The 19268-nt window shown below is 42.3% G+C and overlaps 1 protein-coding gene across 2 annotated transcripts in view; it reads right to left on the minus strand.

The window, feature by feature from the left end:
• LIN9 (lin-9 DREAM MuvB core complex component) overlaps positions 1-19268 on the minus strand; it is a 41951-nt gene that overhangs the window by 15387 nt on the left and 7296 nt on the right. For both annotated transcript variants that reach the window (XM_068153581.1, XM_068153582.1), the window contains exons 2-6: positions 15076-15108; positions 13091-13185; positions 9142-9246; positions 7169-7302; positions 3222-3347 (exon numbers count right to left, since the gene is read on the minus strand). In XM_068153581.1, the coding sequence (XP_068009682.1) occupies positions 3222-3347; positions 7169-7302; positions 9142-9246; positions 13091-13185; positions 15076-15108 (493 nt within the window). The remainder of the gene's footprint in view (positions 1-3221; positions 3348-7168; positions 7303-9141; positions 9247-13090; positions 13186-15075; positions 15109-19268) is intronic.

The following is a 19268-nucleotide window of genomic DNA, read 5'->3' on the forward strand; positions in this document are numbered from 1 at the left end:
TTGCCATGTACCAGCACTTAAAGGGTAGCTACCAGGAGGATAGAGACTCCCTTTTTACAAGGAGTCCCATGGAAAAGACAAGGGGTAACAGGTACAAGTTACTCCTGGGGAGATTCCCATTTGAATCCAGGAGAATATTTTTCCCCCATGAGAACAGTTATACATTGGAATCATCCCCCAAAGGAAGCAGTGTATTCCCTTGCATTGGGCAGTTCTAAGACTCAGCTTGACAGGGTGCTGGGCCATCTCATTTCAACTGGACTGTTTGCTAGAAAGGTTGGACCAGAGGATTCTTGGGGTCCCTTCCAACCTGGCATTCTGTGAAAAACCTTGAGGAGCAGAATTATCACTCCTAAAACAACAGTGTATTTAAAAGTAATACTCATGAATGCTAGCTGTTGCACTAGTGTACCAGCACACCACCATCTTTTAGGACTTTTTCTGCTTCCAGGGACCCACCTGGTGTCACAACAAAGTTAAAGCAGGTCCCACAGCCAGTCTACTTTAAATACCAGTTTGATGCAGGTAAGGAGGACTGACTGGGAGGTCCCCTGCTGCTATCACTTACTGATACACAGAGTCATAGAACCTTCAAGGTTGGAAGAGACCTTTGACATAGCAGATTCCTTTCACATGTCCTCATTAGATCAATTATACTTAGTATAAAAGGGGCAGCAGGCTCAGAACATGAAAGGGCATTTCTCAGTCTCACCTCCTTGCATCTGTAGAGTACAACTCAGCCAGCAAATCTGTTATGCAAATGAATTGCTCTGAGGTTGATAGTTGTAAAAGCACAAATCTGTCTGTGTAAAATGGGATAATCTCTAGCATTCCCCTCCCACATTTTGGAGAAGGTCTTAACATGTAATCTAAAACCAGGAAGCCTTACTCCTATTTGGTTTTACTCTTTTCACCTACTGAACAGGCATGATGCATGAGTGAGATTCTGAAAGCATAAAGACATTAAGGACTCAATCTAACCTCTCATACTTTACTAAACATAACTTTTATCATCCTTCTGTCAATGAAAATCCATTTTTAAGAGGAGTACAGATGCTGTTGTAGGTCTACTTAATTGCAGCAGCAGTTATTTATCTCATAATTTACTGCCTTTGTTAATTGCTTTACTGCAGTCAAATGCCATTGAAATGTTTTTGGTGGAACTCAAGAGTTACATATTGATTACTGATCAATAAAAAAAAATATTCCTCTTTTATGAGCTTACTTTCAGAAGACACTGACAACTCCTCCACTGGTTCCCCCTTCTACATGGCAAATTATTCTCTGTTTCAAATTTCTTCAAGATCTTCCTCAGCTACTTATCTCTCACTCAGTACTGTGCAATCAGCTCCAATTTCCAAGTTTGCTTCTGCTATTCTCTCATATGCTGAAAGAAAAATGCTGCTGTTTTCTTCTGCAAGCCACTCACAGAGCTCCACAAAGCCATTTCACTATTCTCCAAAATTTCTCTTCCTTGCCACATGGATGAAGATATCAGAAAAACAGAGCTGATAGGATGCTAAGACCACTTTCAGTCATACTGACCTGCAGTTTCCCATTCATTTGGCCACATGCAAACATGTTTGCTTTTTATCTGGTACATGGTTCCTTAGTTATAAGGGGCACAGGTCATGTTTTGTCCAGTGTTAACACAATGACAGCCTAGCCCAAAGCAAAATATTTTCAAAACCCCCCAAATAAACAAAACCAAGACACCCTCAACCAAACAAAACCCCAAAGTAAAGAGGAATGAACTGAAGCTGTGAGGTACTTCTGATAGCTATGTGCAGTAAGGCACTGCACTGAAGGTTCCTTCACCAGGCTTTGCAATCACTGTCATAACAAAAGTTATCAATGGTCTTCGTGTGCTGTAAGCTGAGCAAGTGTAGGTGCATCCCCCACTCATCAGCGAGGAGGAGAATGTGTTTACCTGGAGTTGTGTATTGCCTACTGATCCTCATTAGGAACTCAAGATATCTGGAAGGTGATCTGGCAGAGTGTGATGGTGGTCATGCAAAGCTTATTTGGATATTCTCAAATGATAGGAATACTTTCCCAAAAGGAACTGGGTTTTGGCTCTACTGCCTTCCCTCGACTGGCAGTTTTCAGGTATGTGAAGTTGTTTATAGGTAACAGATGAGGAAATAGCCTTCATCAGAAAGCATTATCTGAGTCAGTACAGTGATTTATGAAATGGATTCAGTGCTTCAGTGCTTGCATTTTCATTACTAAAGCATTCTTTCATCTCTGCAACACTACTTCGACATTTATCTCCTGATCTTACACAATGACAAGATGGTTGAGATTGGAAGGGATCTCTGAAGGTCATGTGATCCAACCCTTCCACCAGAGTCACTTACAAGAGGCTGCTCAGGACCATGTTCAGATGGCCTTTAAGTATCTCTAAGGACAAGGAGTCTGTCAGCTCCCTGGGTACCCTGTACAAGTGCTCAATCACCCCCACAGCAAAAAATTGTTTCCTCATGTTAAGGATGAAACACTCCTGTGTTTTAGCTTGCACCCACTACCCCTTGTCCTGTCACCTAGCAATACTGAATAAAGCTTGACCTCATCTCCTCTATGCCTTCCTTTCAGATGCTTATACACAGAGATAAAATCCTCCCTGAGCCTTCTCTTCTCTAGGCTAAATTGTATAGATTTTGTGAAAAGCCAAGCCAGGAAAACAAGGATCTGTAAAATGGTTTTAAGAATAATAAAATAAGTTAGATGACAATAAGCACTTTATTTTCTCCATGAACAGCTAGTGATGGCCAGAAAGAAAACCAAAGGGCAACCAACCAACCAAAACAACCCACCCAAATGAAAAACAACGCAGGAAAAAGACAAACCAGCAAACAAAAAAAACCCCAAACCCGCCACACAAAAAATACATAAGCCCCACAACAATTCAGTTAAAAACTGGCCTGTCTTCCATGCCAGGAAGCACTGCAACTTATATAAGAATATATGTATTTGTACATGTATAATGTCAGTATATACTACCTTGGACACTCAGTTATCCAGAGAGGGAAGAGAACATTTCAAGGAGAGGCTCATGAGGACTACATGGACAGGACACACATATAGAATGTAAAAAGAATGAAGGGGTAATAAAGATTTTTATAAAAAGGAGAAAGAAGGAGAGGAGAGAAGAGAAAACAAGTAAAGGCAGGAAAGGAGGAGTAGGAAGAGAGGCAGGAAAGAAGGGGAAAAATAATTACCTCCGTGGCTTTCCCATTAATCGTCTGATTTTCCCCCACTCTACTCTTGTCAATTTCCTGGTTTTCAGATTTGGAAAAGATTCCTTGAGGCATACACAGAAGTCATTATCTCCTTCAAATAGTGGTCTGTTGAAACATAAATTGGCACTTTGTTAAGTACACTTAGGTAAACTTTTGCCACGGGATTCCAAAACACATCCATCACAAGAAAAACGCTGAAAGCAAGGAGCATAAATTAGCCACCTAACCAAGACACTCCCCTTCAAAAGACAAATTTAACCTGAAATAAATTTAACTGAAAACAAACACAGGAAGGTTCCAGGACTATTGTTCTATTTGAGTCTTACTCTCAGTGATGTTTGTAACGAATAGAAAGGCACCGAACGAAAACTCCAGCAAAGTCAGTGCAGTGTCATGAGGAGACTGCGGCACCCTGAAGGAAACCATAAAGATATGGTGAAGGTATTGAGGACAAAAGAAGGCACACTGTGATACTGAGAAATAGAATGACAGTACCTTTACCATGGATTCATTCAATTACACCCTAGGTTCTCAGCAGAGGGTTCCAGGATATGGGAAATGGAGCCAGCCTGCCACTCTCTACAGCTACACAGGTGAGTCTTTTATTGGATCACACTATGACTCCATGATGAAGCAGAGCATCAGTATTAGAGAAGTGACTGTTCAGAGAACCTACCTACATAACTCATGATTTTCTCTTTGATGCTATGACCTGTCTGTATGTCTGTGTTTTATGACTGCCTTTTACTTTGCAGCACCACATCCTTCTTGGGCTGAAGAGACAAGAGAGCAGCAACGGATATGCCCATCTAGTAGCAGGTTAATCATTAAAGACTGTGTGCAGCTGAAACAGATCTCACCTGGCAAGAACAAAGGAGTAACTGCATCTTAGATAAAGCCACTTTTCTCTGCAGGGTGCTGGCATTTAGAGGGGAATAACCCCAGGATCAGGAAAAAGAGGATCTTGGAAGCAACACTGCTTTCAAGTGAATGTGTAAGGTGGTAGAAGAAAGGAAAGGTACATGGAAATAAGGAGACTTGGGCAAGAATAAAGAGAGTATTTTTCAGTAAAAGAGTCCGCAGCTGTTGCATGAAGTGAAAAAGAAACCACAGAGAATGATTAATGAGGCTCAGGAAGCAGACAAGGAAGTGTGTAACAGGAGTTTAATCCACATTTTCTATAGCTAACATAAGATAGTTGTGTAAAGAATACTGTTTGCATGGAATCACAGAATGGGTTGGGCTGGAAGGGGCCTTAAAGATCATCTACTTCCAACCCCCCTGCCATGGACAGGGACACCCTCCACTAGAGCAGGCTTCTTGAGGCCCTGTCCAACCCGACCTTGAACACCCCCAAGGAGGGACATCCACAACTTCCCTGAGCAACCTGTTCCAGTGTCACCAGCCTCACTAGAAAGAATTTCTTCCTAGCATCCAGTCTAAATCTCCCCTCTTCGAGCTTCAATCTATTCCCCACTCATCCTATCACTAAAGCCCTTGTAAGAAGTCCCTCCTCAGCTTTCTTGTAGGCCCCCTTCAGGTACTGGAGGGCCTCTATAAGGACACCCCATTTTAATTGATTTTCTGTTGTTGAGGAAGACACTCTGCATTTTATTTGGTTTACTGTCACCTGCCCCTAAGCAGGCAAACTATAAACCCCCAGCACCCACAAGACTCTGGGAAATGGTGTAAGCAAGCTACAGCTGCATCTGGTTCTGAGGGCCTACGATCAAGGTGAAGCAGCTCTTGAGAAGTCTTCTGCAAGTCAGAAGTCAATGGGGTTTTATAAAAACACACACCACAAAACCCCAACAAAACAAAACTCCCACACAATCCTCTGCAGCAGCACTGGGAGACACCAACTGAAACAGCTTCAGTCAACCAATAACCACAGATGAGAGCTGTAGAGATTAAAATATCCCCAAGATTTACAGCAGACATGGCACTTCAATTGATGATTTCAATTTCAGTTGAGACAACTCAATTAAAATATTTGGAGACTTGTACAATCAGCCATATTTTGTCAGTGGACAGTTATGTCCATGCTTTAAACTTTGAAGGTTCTCATTTAGCCTAGATCATATCACTCAGAAGAACATCCATCAACATTTTTCTACCAAAGATATGCAGTTGCTTAGCAGACTGTGTTAGATCATCTCAACAGAGCATTATAGAACAGGACTGTATCTTACCAGCATGTACTGATAACCACCAAAGAGATTTTCAGAATTAACTGCTAAACTCCAAGTCTATCCACAGACTAGGATTTAAATGGAGAGAGGTTCTTGGAGGTTGTAAAAGCCATAATTATGAGCGTCACACACTAGAATTACTGCTAGGAATAAGCAGGGTTTGGCTCCTTGGGGTTTGTTTTGTTTGGTTTTTCTTGGGGTTTTTAACTTGTTTTTTTTTGGTGTGGATTTTTTTGTTCTTGCTCTTTGTGGGTTTTGTTTAGTGTGAGGTTTTTTGTTTGCCTCTTTTTTTTCCCCTCCCCAACATAAGGGGAAAAAGACAATAACCAAGCCCCAAACAAACCAACATATAAAGGCCACTTCTTTCCAAGGAATCAAATCCTGCAGAGGATGGCTTTAAAACTAACTAAATTGGGCATGTAATTTTTCTATTTGTGATGAAAATATCCTAAATGTTTTTCTGTTGCTATGACTGCCTTCTGAGTTAAGTAAAGCAGCCACAGTGTTCTTCAGTACAATAGGAAGGAAAAGCAGTAATTATTTTGTTACACATCAATTCTGCAAAGACAATGCCTGCTGACTCTGAAGCCATTCTTTAGAAGATTAGATACCAGTGTTTCATTATTAGTCACTCAGTGTAGATTTTAAGATTCATAATCATAGAGTGGTTTAGGTTGGAAGGGACCTCAGAGATAATCTACTCCAACCCCCCTGCCATGGGGATGCCTCTCAACTAGACTTGGTTGCTCAAGGCCTCATCCCATACGGCCATAGACACCTCCAGGGAAGGGGCAACCTATTCCAGAGTCTCACCACTCTTGTACTGAAGAATTTCTTCCTAAGATGCAGTCTAAACATACTCTTCCTCAGCTTAAAACCATTGCCCCCAAGTCCTGTTGCTAGATTTCATCCATCAATAACAATTTTTTACACTTCATGACTAGGGACTCAATGAAAATGGTTCTTTTAAACAACTCACACCACCTTGCTAGTCATGTTAGGAGAATGGTGCCAAAGACTGAGGCACAAATTGAGCATACAGAGAGACTGGCCATTGGAATAGGCTGCCCAGGGAGGTGGTGGAGTCACCATTACTGGAAGTGTTTAAAATAAGACTGGATGAGGCACTTGGTGCCATGGTTTAGTTAAGTAGATGGTGTTGGGAGATAGGGTGGACTTAATGATCTTCAAGGTCTTTTCCAACCTGGTTGATTCTGTATTCTGACAAACTGCAGAAGCAGTCTAGGAGGTAGTTTAGGGGATCAAAGAAGGACAGTCATAGAAATCTGTGACAACAGCTTAATAGTCACAACCTGGACCTCTGTTAGTGATCATAGTAAAAAGAGGATGAGGTGTGTGTGTGTGTGGGAAATTAGCATTTACATCCTCCATGTGCAAAATGGTTCAAAAAAGCCTGAGGGTTCTGATGCTCAAGTTGCTATGAAACATCATGAATAAAATCCTGGATCTGGTAGAGGAAGAGGTGATAAAATTTCCATGAAGGAAGGCTTTCTATAGTAGACTACCCAAGAAACTGCCCAAGAAGGTCACTCATAAAAAAGGAGAGAGAAATGAAACCAACAAACCAAACCAAACTCACAAACCAATGAAATAATTTTCATTAATTCATATTTGAAGAGGAATCTTGGAAGTAGATGAGCAACATATGGAAAATTGCAGGCAAGAGACTTGTTTCTATACTAAAAAAGAGGAAGTGATGTGAAAGAAACATACTTATCTATATTTGAGTAGAACCATTCATATATGCACCACTTGTGGGCTTTGGGAAGCTTGAGCAGGTTTCGAAGCCGCAGACCAATCTTCTGTGACACCTTCTTGTCTGGGGTTGACATTGTTGAACTGTATTTCTGTGCAGGAAAATAGAGGAAACAGTTAAACACAACCTGACATTCTTCAAGATTCAAATAACTGAAGTAGAGTTTCTTGAGAAAAGTTATCATACAAATAATTTCAAGGTTCTTAACTGCACGTGCTGTTTCATGACAACTTTTTCTGGTGGCAGAGTTAGGATAATCCTTACTGTGTTCTATCAGCAATGCAATCAAGCATAACAGATGGCAGACTTCAGCAGGATCAATACAACAAATCATCTTTATCCAAAACTCTTCTCATAGAAACACTTTCCAGCACTGAAACTTCATGACTGGTAACAATAGCATGGCACTAAAGTACACATGGCCTTCAAACTGAACATTGTCTCAAGCGAGCAGAGCAGCTCAGCTGCCAGCAATGCCAGCTGCCTCATTTCCACTGATGCTTCTACTCTTACTAGTTCCTATTAAACTGAGGATGAAGTTAACACAGAAATGTAACACAGCCACAGCTTTGAGCAGAACACTGCAAGAGAAAGTAGCATGGACACAAGCAATCAGTGTTTAAGTTCATTTGAAAGCTGTTTTATAAATAGCAGAAAAGACACTGTCTTAGACTGCATGGCTATATTGTAGACCTGAATTTAACCAACACCTTAGAACTCCCTGATTTTGTTCCAGGGATGTCTGCCTTCACTGACAGAAAGAAAACAACAGCTACTTGCATAAATTATAGGTTTTTTGAGAAAAATTTAATTAACTGGGTCCCCATGCTGTAACCAGTTGTTATTCTTCCCCTAATGCTCTTTCAGTGGTAACAGGATAAAGTATAAGGTCACTGACTCTGACTGCATTTAACCACTGCCTTCTAGACACAGGTCCCCTTTCTCCCACTGGAATCCCAGGCAACAAAGCCTAGCAGAACAGCAAGATCTGTGACCTATGGCAGCTGCAGTCACTCACAAACACCTATCTAGCAATCATTGGGCCTCCTGAACTAGGCAATAGGTAAAACACAACCAGGCTTAGAACATTGCCCAGACCTTTCTACTCTTAAGGAACCATGGTAATGACTAGAGAGAAGTGTCATGGGCTTTGACAAAATGGCCCCATCAAAATGGCAAATGCTAGGTCTTCCCCATTCAACTCTGCACAATACAAGCCAGAAGGCAAGTAAGACCAGTTTTTAAACAGTACTTTCTTCAGTGTGGCAAAATCAGGCTCATAAGGTGATGGTACAGAGATGCCATTTGGATGACAAAGGGGTTACAGAGCCAATTCTTTAAAATTAAGAGATGCTGCCCTACCATAGCAAATAGAGGCTGAGAGAAATTGCAGCTGCTCTTTCACCCTGTATCAAGAAATGAACAGTCTAGTGAAGGAGTAAAAAACCAAGCTGTTTGAATTGAAAGACATTCTCATTACAGGATCAAGAAGGTATAGATGGCCATGAATACATTTAGGCTACAAACCCAGAGCAACTTCCTAACTGTTGGAATACATGAAATTCTCTATCAGCTTCTAAATTACGTAGTCAGTGCAAGAAACCCAGTTTCCAATTGAAGCTGAATAAATTTATGCAGACTACAAACTAATTAGTCAGGAGAGAGATGGGCAATTAGTCTGGAATCTTTTCTAGGTCTGGATGTTTATGTCCAGGATCAAAAAAACCCAGTACTCCCATAACACAAACTGAGGAACCCAGTTGTGAAGAGAAACAGAAATCTGTTTTGAACTGGGGCTTGCTCCCAGCAACAGCTTTCCCCACAAAAACACTGATAATACAATTTGAAAAGCAAATGCATTCTAATTGTCAACTACTACAGATAGGCTTGTTCTCCTCTGGGGTAAAAATATCTCCATACATGTAGGTACCTGTGGAACCATCATAACCTTCTGGTTTCTTTTGGGTGACCTTGTGTTTATTTGTCTGTCCTCATCGTCACAGAAGAGCCGACTCCGTTTGGAATTTCTGAAGGGCTGCATGTATGGAAATGAAGAATGAGTTACACAAGACAAAATAAAACACAGCACAACACCACACATCGGATTTTTCTGTTCATGCACAGAGTCCACAGCGAGAGAAAACGCCTTTGCTCTTTTTGCCACCTGTTAGTTTTAAGGCACACGGGACAAGATAAACAGTGCCTCCTAGCAGTTGGAGATCTAAGAGCTGAGAGAAGAAGGAATGTAAGATTCCAGGCTTTCCAATGCTAACTATAACCCATTACTATACTGCTGGCCCAGTTCCACAGAAGTATTTAGAACCTAGCTCCTACTTGTTTCCAGAGGAGTTAGGTGTCTAAACACTTGTGTATCTAAGCTTAAAATAGTCCTTGCTTTGGTTATAAGCACATCTGTTAAACAGATTGCTCTGAATTTTGTGTCAAAAGGAAAGTTAATTCAGAGAGTGTTTGTTTTGGTATGTTCTCAGTAAAAACATTAGCTAGATACCTCTTTTATTTCCTTTATTACACTCATAAGAAATCCTTAGTGTTGTGAGTTTATATTGTTTTCTTTAACTTGCTGAAAGTGCCTCCACTGCAAAATGCTAAGCCTGAAGAAACTTAACTTTGAATAAGTTCTGTGACAACACCAGAGAAGTAAAGAATTCACAATTTATGCTGATTAAAATTTACTCATGTGCCAAAATGTTACAGCTTACAGAGAATCACAGGGCTGATTGAAAACAAGAAACCATTGTGCAAATACTCCTTGTGATAAAAATACTTCTGTTTAGTCATTCCTCACTATTTTACCCTATGACAAAAAGCTTGAGGATAAAAGAGTAACCTATGACTGCTACTAGTGCTGAGAGCAAGCAGCTTTTCCTTCCAGGAAGGCTTTGTGGCCCAGCACAGAAGCCAACCACAGCTGAAATGTGTCTCCCCTGCAGAATTCCAAGACTGCACCCTGTAGCATTCCTTCTACTTCAAACTGCTTACAAAGGTGAAGAGTAAAGGCAGAACAAATGCAGACTCCAGTTTCAGTACAGACAGTGAAAGTGATACAAATTGATAAGGGAATGAAATCCATTATACCCACAACGTGAAGGATACTGATGACAAAGAAAAGCTCTTAATAGCAGTCATAAAATAGAGTGAAATCAAACTTCACTAGTAAGCATTTACACTTAAGCTATTAAATAAGTTTGCAACTGATTAAGAGATCTGTTCGAAGAGGAATAGTCTCTATTAATTAGTTGTAGCAAAAGAAAAAGAACAGCTAGAGCTTTCCCAGGGAAAGGTGCCCTTTTTTTACCCTAAATTACATAGATATACTTGTGTAGTTATAAAACAACTGGGATAGATACCTAAGCTCATTCAGCACACAAGAAAATGTCCATTCCTTGTAGATGTTACAAACCAGGCAAGAGAGACTCACTGAAAGGAGTATTTATAGGCAAGGTTACCAAATGGTGCTGAATGAGCCTCCACTACCATATCAGACTACAGTCTGATCCTTCTCCCAGCTTTCTACAGGATACTGATCTGCCTTCAAAGCTGAAAACCTACAGGCAGCAAACCTAAAGACTGACAAAGTTTTGTACAACTATTACAGGGAGTGACTTCAGTTCTTCAGCATCAGTGACTTTCCCAGTTACCAGTCAGGCCTGTTTCTGGGAGAATATGAGCAACCCTGGGAAGAGCTGAAAGCTGTGGCATGAATTCCTGCAGGAACTAAGGGCCAGCACAAAGTTTTGATCAACTCTCTGGAACAGAACTTTGTAGACCTTATGTTCTCTACAACTGTGTGAATCCTACCACAATAAATCCCTGATTTAGTTGAAGACATCCCTGCTTAGTGCAGGGGAGTGGACTAGATGGCCTTTAAAAGGTCCCTTCCAATTCAAACCATTCTATGAAAGAAGGAAAGACTTCGGTGTCACAATGGACAGTAGGTGATGCATGGGACAGGAATGTGCCCTTGTGGCCAAGAAGGCAAATGGCATCCTGGGGTACATCAAGAAAGAAGTGTGTGCAGCAGATCTAGGGAGATTCTCCTTCTCCTCTATTCTGCCCTGCTGAGACCACACCTGCAATATTGTGTCCAGTTTTGGGCTCCTCAATTCAAGAGAGACAGGAATCTACTGGAGAGAGTCCAACAGAGATCTAGGAGGATGATTAAGGGACTTGAACGTCTCTCCTATGAAGGAAGGCTGAGAGACCTGGGGCTGTTCAGTCTGGAGAAGAGAAGGCTGAGAGGGGATCTGATCAATGTCTATAAATATCTGAGGGGTGGGTGTCAAGGGGAAGATGCCAGTCTCTTTTCAGTGGTGCCCAGTAATAGGACAAGGAACAACAGGTCTAAGCTGGAAGACAGGAAGTTCTACCTCAACATGAGGAGAAGCTTCTTTACTGTGAGGGTGCTGGAGTGTGGCAGCGAGCTGCCCAGAGAGACTGGGGAGTCTCCTGTGGAGGCTTCTGAATGCCACCTGGATGCGTTCCTGTGTGACATGCCTCAGGTGACCCTGCTTTGGCAGGGGAGGATGGACTCAACCTCTAGATGTCCCTTCCAACCCCTAACATTCTGTGAATCTATGTTTCTATGAAATATGAGTTTCTCTCTACAGGGAGAAAGTCACAGAACAAGGTACATATGACAGATGTCAGTCACACTACTGATGCACTACTGGATGCTGCTAAGATATTTTGCCTATGTGCAGAGTAGGCAAGTGTGGTATTGTTAAACACAATGCTTCCCTTCCAACAGAATAAGAGTTCATGGAAAAATGATTTGAGTAAAAAAACCCCAACAGGACATAGATGGCAAGTTGGTTGCAATTAGTGTAGAAGACAGCAGCACCAGAAGAGTATGGAAGAATGATCTGCCTAGCAATTGTGACAGCACTTTGTGTACCCTCCAGAGTGTAGGAAAAAGACCACAGAGTACTACAGATGTAGCCAAACAAGGCACTGTCTGCTGGTGGCAAAACCAAACCAAAAATCACTAGTTTGTTAACTAGTCTGGAGGAGGTTGAGAATAGCAAAGAAAAGCTTGAATGTGATACACTAAGGAAAGGAAACACCAACCCAAACATCAGACATGCCCTTGGTGGCTGCAGGCTCATTACCTTTCATTCCTCCACCCCTAGGTTTTTCTTTAACATGAGATCTCCTGTGAGGCCTCTCAGGATACTACATGGCATTTCACTGACATTCCTTTCTTTATCAAAATCTACCCCTCAGAGGATACAATAAGAGCATATGACATTTCCCCTCCTTTTGCCTTACACATCAATTCTTAGACATAACTAGAACTCAGGCTGGATGTGAGGAGGAAGTTCTTCACCATGAGAGTGGTGAAACCCTGGAATGGGTTGTGCAGGGAGGTGGTCGAGGCCCCAGCCCTGGAGGTGTTTAAGCCCAGGCTGGATGAGGCTCTGGCCAGGCAGATCTAGTGTGGGGTGTCCCTGCCCACGGCAGGGGGGTTGGAACTAGATGATCCCTGTGGTCCCTTCCAACCCTGACTGATACTATGATACTAAGTGAGATTTCAAGAGAGATGAAGCAAATGGGCTATCAGAAACGGTGATCCCTAAGTTCAATACAGTAAATCCAGTACAAACATTTCACACACAACTGGCTTTACAAAAGAGAGGGAATGATTATGAACTGTTTTGAACCAGTCCAGGAACTTAATTGTACCCATTTATAAAAAGGCATTCACCTATTCAAAGTGTGTGGACTCCTCGGGAAGAACATATTTTAGCATCTGAAAATTATGAAGTCATAGATCTCAGCCAAAATTTGTGATCCTCAAATGTGATTCACTGTGTGGTATTTCACCAACCCCCCCAAGCCGTCTTTTGATTGCTTCTTACCATTTCCACTGCAGAACTGGCATTCTTGCTTTTCCAAACGGGTGTCTTCTGCAGAGAATTATACTTTTCATTCCATGAACTGGATAAGCTTCCCTCTGTTGTGAAGAAACCAGCAAAACACATGTATGTTTTCACATAAATACTATCCAAAAAGCTTCTAGAACATCATCAACTACTCATGTATTTGTGACCTGTGACACATTCCTGGGATTTAACTACAAAGGGATTCTACAGGTCAATGTTTTCATTCCAGTGTTCTGCCCAGTAGTTAAAATAAAATTGAAAGAGATTTCCAGCACCAGAAGAAATGTGGCCAAAACATTTGTGACTCCTGACAACATGGAGTGAAACCTCCTTTGCTGGAATTGGTTACTTCCATTGTCAGGTTGACACAGCTCTAGACAGTTCTGCGGGTTTAATTGAAAGCTGGAGAAGGTAAAGCTTTACAAGACCTGTGTCATAACTAATATTCAGAGTGAGAGGGCTGGACAGGCTAAGTGCATTGGGTCTGTTCAGCCTGGAGAAGAGAAGGCTCTGGGGAGACCTTAGAGCAGTCTTCCAGCACCTGAAGGGGGCCTACAGAAAAATTGTGGAGGATGGAGGGGCAATGTTGTTAGAGCAGGGTAGGTTATGATGGGACATTAGGAAAAAGTTCTCTACTATGAGGGTGGTAAAACACAGGAACAGGTTGCCCAGAAAAGTTGCGGACACCTCATCTCTGGAAGTGTTTAAAACCAGGCTGGATGAAGCTTTGAGCAACATGGTCTACTGGGAGGTTTCCCTGTCATGGCAGGGGGGTTGGACTAGACAGCCTTTAAGGTCCCTTCTAACTCCTGCCATTCTATGGCTCAACAGACCACATCATCTTCCCTGTTTAACAGAAGCTGTGTAATAGATGAAGACACTTTTATTCTTGGGTGGATTGCAAGCACTGAAAATTTCCAAGAAAAAAATTACAGTGTGGCCAGCAGGAGCAGGGAGGTCATTGTGCCCCTGTACTCAGCACTGGTTAGGCCACACCTTGAGTACTGTGTCCAGTTCTGGGCTCCTCAGTTTAAGAAGGACATTGAGAGACTTGAACATGTCCAGAGAAGGGAAACAAAACTGGTGAGAGGTCTGGAGCACAGCCCTGTGAGGAGAGGCTGAGGGAGCTGGGGTTGTTTAGCCTGGAGAAGAGGAGGCTCAGGGGAGACCTCATTGCTGTCTACAACTACCTTAAGGGAGGTTGTAGCCAGGTGGGGGTTGGTCTCTTCTCCCAGGCAGCCAGTGGCAGAACAATAGGACACAGTCCCAAGCTGCACCAGGGGAGGATTAGGCTGGATGTTAGGAAGAATTTCTTCATAGAAAGAGAGATTGGCTATTGGATTGTGCTGCCCAGGGAGGTGGTGGAGTCACCATCATTGGAAGTGTTTAGGAAGAGACTGGATGGTGTACTTGATGCCATGGTTTGGTTGATTAGATGGTGTTGGATGATAGGTTGGACCTGATCTCAAAGGTCTCTTCCAACCTGGTTAATTCTATTCTACATCAATGCAGACAATTTCAAAGGAAAATACGTAAGAAATCTACTTGTGACGTAGCCCACAACCTGCAGACACCAAATATGAGACTGTGAAATTCCTTCCTAACATAAATTTTGTCACATGTACAAGTCTTGCTAAGAATCCTTCTCTTATCCTCAGGAGAGGAAAGATTGCCTCAATCTCCTCATCAAAACTGACACCTAGGCAGTGCTTAAGGAAAAAAAAAAAACCACCTTTCAGGAGTTTCACCCTGAAAAGTAAGAGTCTAAATACACCACAAGATATGCAGTCTCAACCACCAAGGATTAGTTGTCTCTAGAAGTAACAAATACCCACAACAAAAGCAATCATATTTCAACCAAGAACTTTCTTCAGTGTTATCTTCTTGGACTTTTCAAGACAGAAAGTGAGCACACCTGGAAGTCAGAGTGGGTCCAAGTAACGAAGCCATGCATTTCTTACCTTTCAAGCTCACCAGTGCTTTCGCTGAAGAACCTGCAATATAGAAAGACCAGTCCACATCAGTTTCAAGTTCTTTCAAACCACACAACCTATGCAGAGTCGACTCACTCTTAATTAATCCTCTGGCAGAGAGTGGAATTTAATCTTAGATCTTTCACAGCTGAATGAGTGCACCAAGTACAGATTCCATGCCACTAAGTATAGCATTATGTGTTTATTACCCAATAAATCTTGAGAGCATATTCATGTTTTAGGTTTTTCCTTCAGTTTCCCATCTATAAAACAGCTCCAGATGCCAAGCACTTCCATTTAACACAGCAAATTCTGAACAAGCTCTATGTCCAAACTATAAACTTCCATACAGCTGCTTGTTGAATGCAGTTACAAGTGCACTGTACAACTGATAAGGAGACTGCAATGAACTCCTTTCCTTTTTTCAATCTACCAATTCAAAACTCTTCAGTGCCAAAAAAAATCATGAAAATAGCAGCTTGTGCTAAGCTTGGCTCACAAGTAGGGAGATGGATAGTGCAGCACTAACTACTTCTTGCCTTTTATCTTCTCCCTTTCACTTTCTCCACTCCCTCCTCCAGCTTCTTTGGAACTGCTGTTCCCAGGATGTTTCTGACTACAAAGGTCTGGACATTCCTTTTCTTGTGGCTGCCCAGCAGCTAGGTGCTAACCCCACAAACTTCAGAGCACCAGAGATCCTTCCCTCTAAGATGACACATTCCAGGGAATATCACAGAGCCAAAAACTTAACCATTGTCTCTTGCCAGGGGAAAGGAGCACTTAGGTGTGAGGTGGACTGTTGTAGAGTACACAAGCATAGCAACACCAAAACTCCCTCTACATTTTTTCCCCCCATCATATTGCTTGCTGCCATCTAATTATGCCATGTGTTAAAAAAACCTTCAGATTAAAAAAGTTTCTATGATTAAAAAGCCCCAAACCAACAAATGTTGAAGATGTGAAACACAACTAGTTTTGATTCATTGGTGGTTTAGAGGGCCTGCACCCTGCTATCTCCCAAGCTGTCCAAACCTGCAACAGCTAACAATAAGGGAGTGTATGTTAAAAACAAGGTGACAAACCTGGGCTATACTATTGCCCTCCTTAAACATTTCTTCTATGACATGTGACCTTTGTTGGGTTGGAGAGTGAACAGTGAGTGGTACAGGAACATGCTTCCACAATGTTTTGATTCACAATGAATTCAGTTCTGGCAACTAAGCTGTACATGAAGGGTAGCACAGGATTAAAGCTTTTCCTTCTTGGAATTTCCTATCAATAATCAGATATTGTGTACCATGCCTGCAAAAATACATGCCTGTCCTGTCAGCACCCAACATGCAGCCCTGAACACGTGAAGAACTTGTGTCCTTGCCAAATGGAGGTGAAGGGATGGTGAGAACCATGTGCAGGGATTGGTAAGTACATGCTGTTTAAGAACATGGGGAAAGGACATGCTGCTGGGGATGGAGCAGCAGGGCCATCAGGCCTGTCAAATGGAAGAGGTAATGTCATTTTACAATGAGCTGCTACTCTGAAACCTTAGGTACTTGGTTTGTAAGACCAAACATACAATCATTTTCCTTTTTCTCATTGCCTCATTTATATGTATCAAGTTCAATCGATTCAGTCAAGGGTGAGTAGGTCAACAATGGAAACAACACAGCTCTGCAAGAGACAGTGAAACGTTACATCAGGGCTGGTGCCCACCTCACAGCTGAACTGCCTGAGATCCTTTGCTGACCAAACTGTGAGACTGATGATGGGCCAGCTAAGCAGAGCATTATGTAGCCAGTACCAGAAGCAACAGGTAGAGAAGTGATGAACTGCACTGCTTTCCAGCTTTATAAGATTACCACTCCAAAACAGCATTAGCTGCCAAGGTGTTCCCCACGAGATAGTTAATCTTCAGCAGACACATGCTAGAACAAGGCTGCCCATTTGTTTTCACTTAACCTGCAACTGAAATAAATGTAACCAAAAAATGGGAAAATGGGACCTTCATATAAGAATAGAAGTGTCCAAATAAGAAATTCCTGATCTAAGAAAGACCTTAAGAGTTCTAGTGGCCAGTAAATTCTCCATGGGACAGGAATGTGCCCTTGTGGCCAAGGGGGTCAATGGAATCCTGGGGTGCCCCCAGAAAAGTGTGTCCAGCAGGTCTAGGGAGGTTCCTCTCCCCTCTAGTCTGCCCTGGTGAGACCATACCTGGAATACTGTATCCAGCTTTGGGCTCCTCAATTCAAGAGAGAGAGGAATCTACTGGAAAGAGTCCAGAGAGGTAGGAGGATGATTAAGGGACTTGAAGATCTCTCCTATGAAGAAAGGCTGAGAGACCTGGGGCTGTTCAGTCTTCAGAAGGCTGAAACCCCCTTACTAATGCCTATAAATGTCTGAGAGGTGGGTGTCAAGGGGAAGGTGCCAGTCTCTTTTCAGTGGTGCCCAGTAATAGGACAAGGAACAACAGGTCTAAGCTGGAACACAGGAAGTTCCACCTCAACATGAGGAGAAACTTCTTTACTGTGAGGATGCTGGAGCCTGGGAGCAGGCTGCCCAGGGAGATTGTGGAGTCTCCTTCTCTGGAGACTTTCAGAACCCACCTGGACACATTCCACTGTGGCCTACCCTAGGTGCCCCTGCTTTGGCATGAGGGTTGGAGTAGATGATCTCTAGAGAGCCCTTCTAGGATTCTAATGTAACTAGTTGCAGAAAATTAGTGCCATCATTTCTGTAGCTTAAAACAGTGGAACACGTGTAGGATACCAAAATGACATTGGAGGTCCATAAGCTTAATTCTACCTTAAAAGCAGTGCAGTAGCAGTCCCTGCAACACCACCAAACTTCACAGACTACTTCTCCTTTTCCCATGTAGCTTGGCAGTACTGTACATACCAGACATAAACCCAGAAAGTAGAATGATCTGCTAAACAATGTGTAACAAATCCAACAAACAAGTGAACAAACATCCCCAACATTCAATCCACCTAAAAACATTCCAGAGACTATAAAGACTGCAGAGTAATTTGGGATAAGGTTGGGTTTTTTTTAAAGCTTTAAACTTTTTGAAGTTTTAGTTCAAAGAATTGTTAGATTTAGGATATCCCAGCCTCACATCAAATGGCAGTCAGTCATTTTGGAGCCTTCTGCCTGAATAATGAATATATAATGGTGGGTGGTATCTGTTACCAGCATCTTAATTAGAAATAGAGATTAAAGTGTAATACACACACATGCTTGAACGTAATTACCCATTATGACAATGACACAGATTTAATTTCTCCAGACATCAAACACTCAAAAACTGAATGAGTGGAAAGGCAGAAATAAAGGTATTACAGCCAAAAATCTATTTCCAGCTCAGCCAGGTTTCAGAGGACCATGGAGGTGACTTTCTTAGTCATGAGTAGAAAAAGGCCTCAACCAAGAAGTACAGACAGCTCCCCTCAGCAGTGGCTCAGAAACTAGCAAGCCTGCTTTCAGTAGTCTGTGCTGGCACACTATTCCTGTAGAAACTGTACAAGTGGCTTAGCCTTGTCTTAGTATCCTATCAAGCATTGCTGGTGTATGTTGCTTGTAAATCAATCACTTGAGCAGTGTTCACAATGAACACTATCTGAAAACACAGGGAAGGATTCAGAATCAAGCTGGAGAATGACTGAAGATTAGAATAGAACAGAATAAACCAGGTTGGAAGAGACCTTCAAGATCATCGTGTCCAACCTATCATCCAACACCACCTAATCAACTAACCCATGGCACCAAGCACCCTGTCAAGTCTCCTCCTGAACACCTCCAGCAATGGTGATTCCACCACCTCCCTGGGCAGCCCATTCCAATGGGCAATCTCTCTCTGTGTAAAACTTCCTCCTGACCTCCAGCCTGAACCTCCCCTGGCGCGGCCTGAGACTGTGATCTGACTACATGCCTGACTGCAAGAAAGTCAAGGCACTCCAATCTCATTCTTCCCAAAGATGACCAAAATCTGGACTGATCACAAGCATCTACAAAGGAAAGTAATGCAGGGAGCTATAGCTCTGCAGCCTGTTTTCACAAGGAAAGGCATAGCTGCATCTGTTTGTCAGAAAATTCCATCAGATAAGCTCAGGTTAGCAATGAATGCAGAGTTTAACCCATTTTATGTAACTATACTGGAGATGGAGCTCCAGTAACTACAGCTGGAG

This window comes from Melanerpes formicivorus, unplaced genomic scaffold (assembly GCF_026170545.1).
Source record: "Melanerpes formicivorus ecotype bairdi unplaced genomic scaffold, bMelFor1.0.p_v2 SCAF_26, whole genome shotgun sequence".
Taxonomy (NCBI): Eukaryota; Metazoa; Chordata; class Aves; order Piciformes; family Picidae; genus Melanerpes; species Melanerpes formicivorus.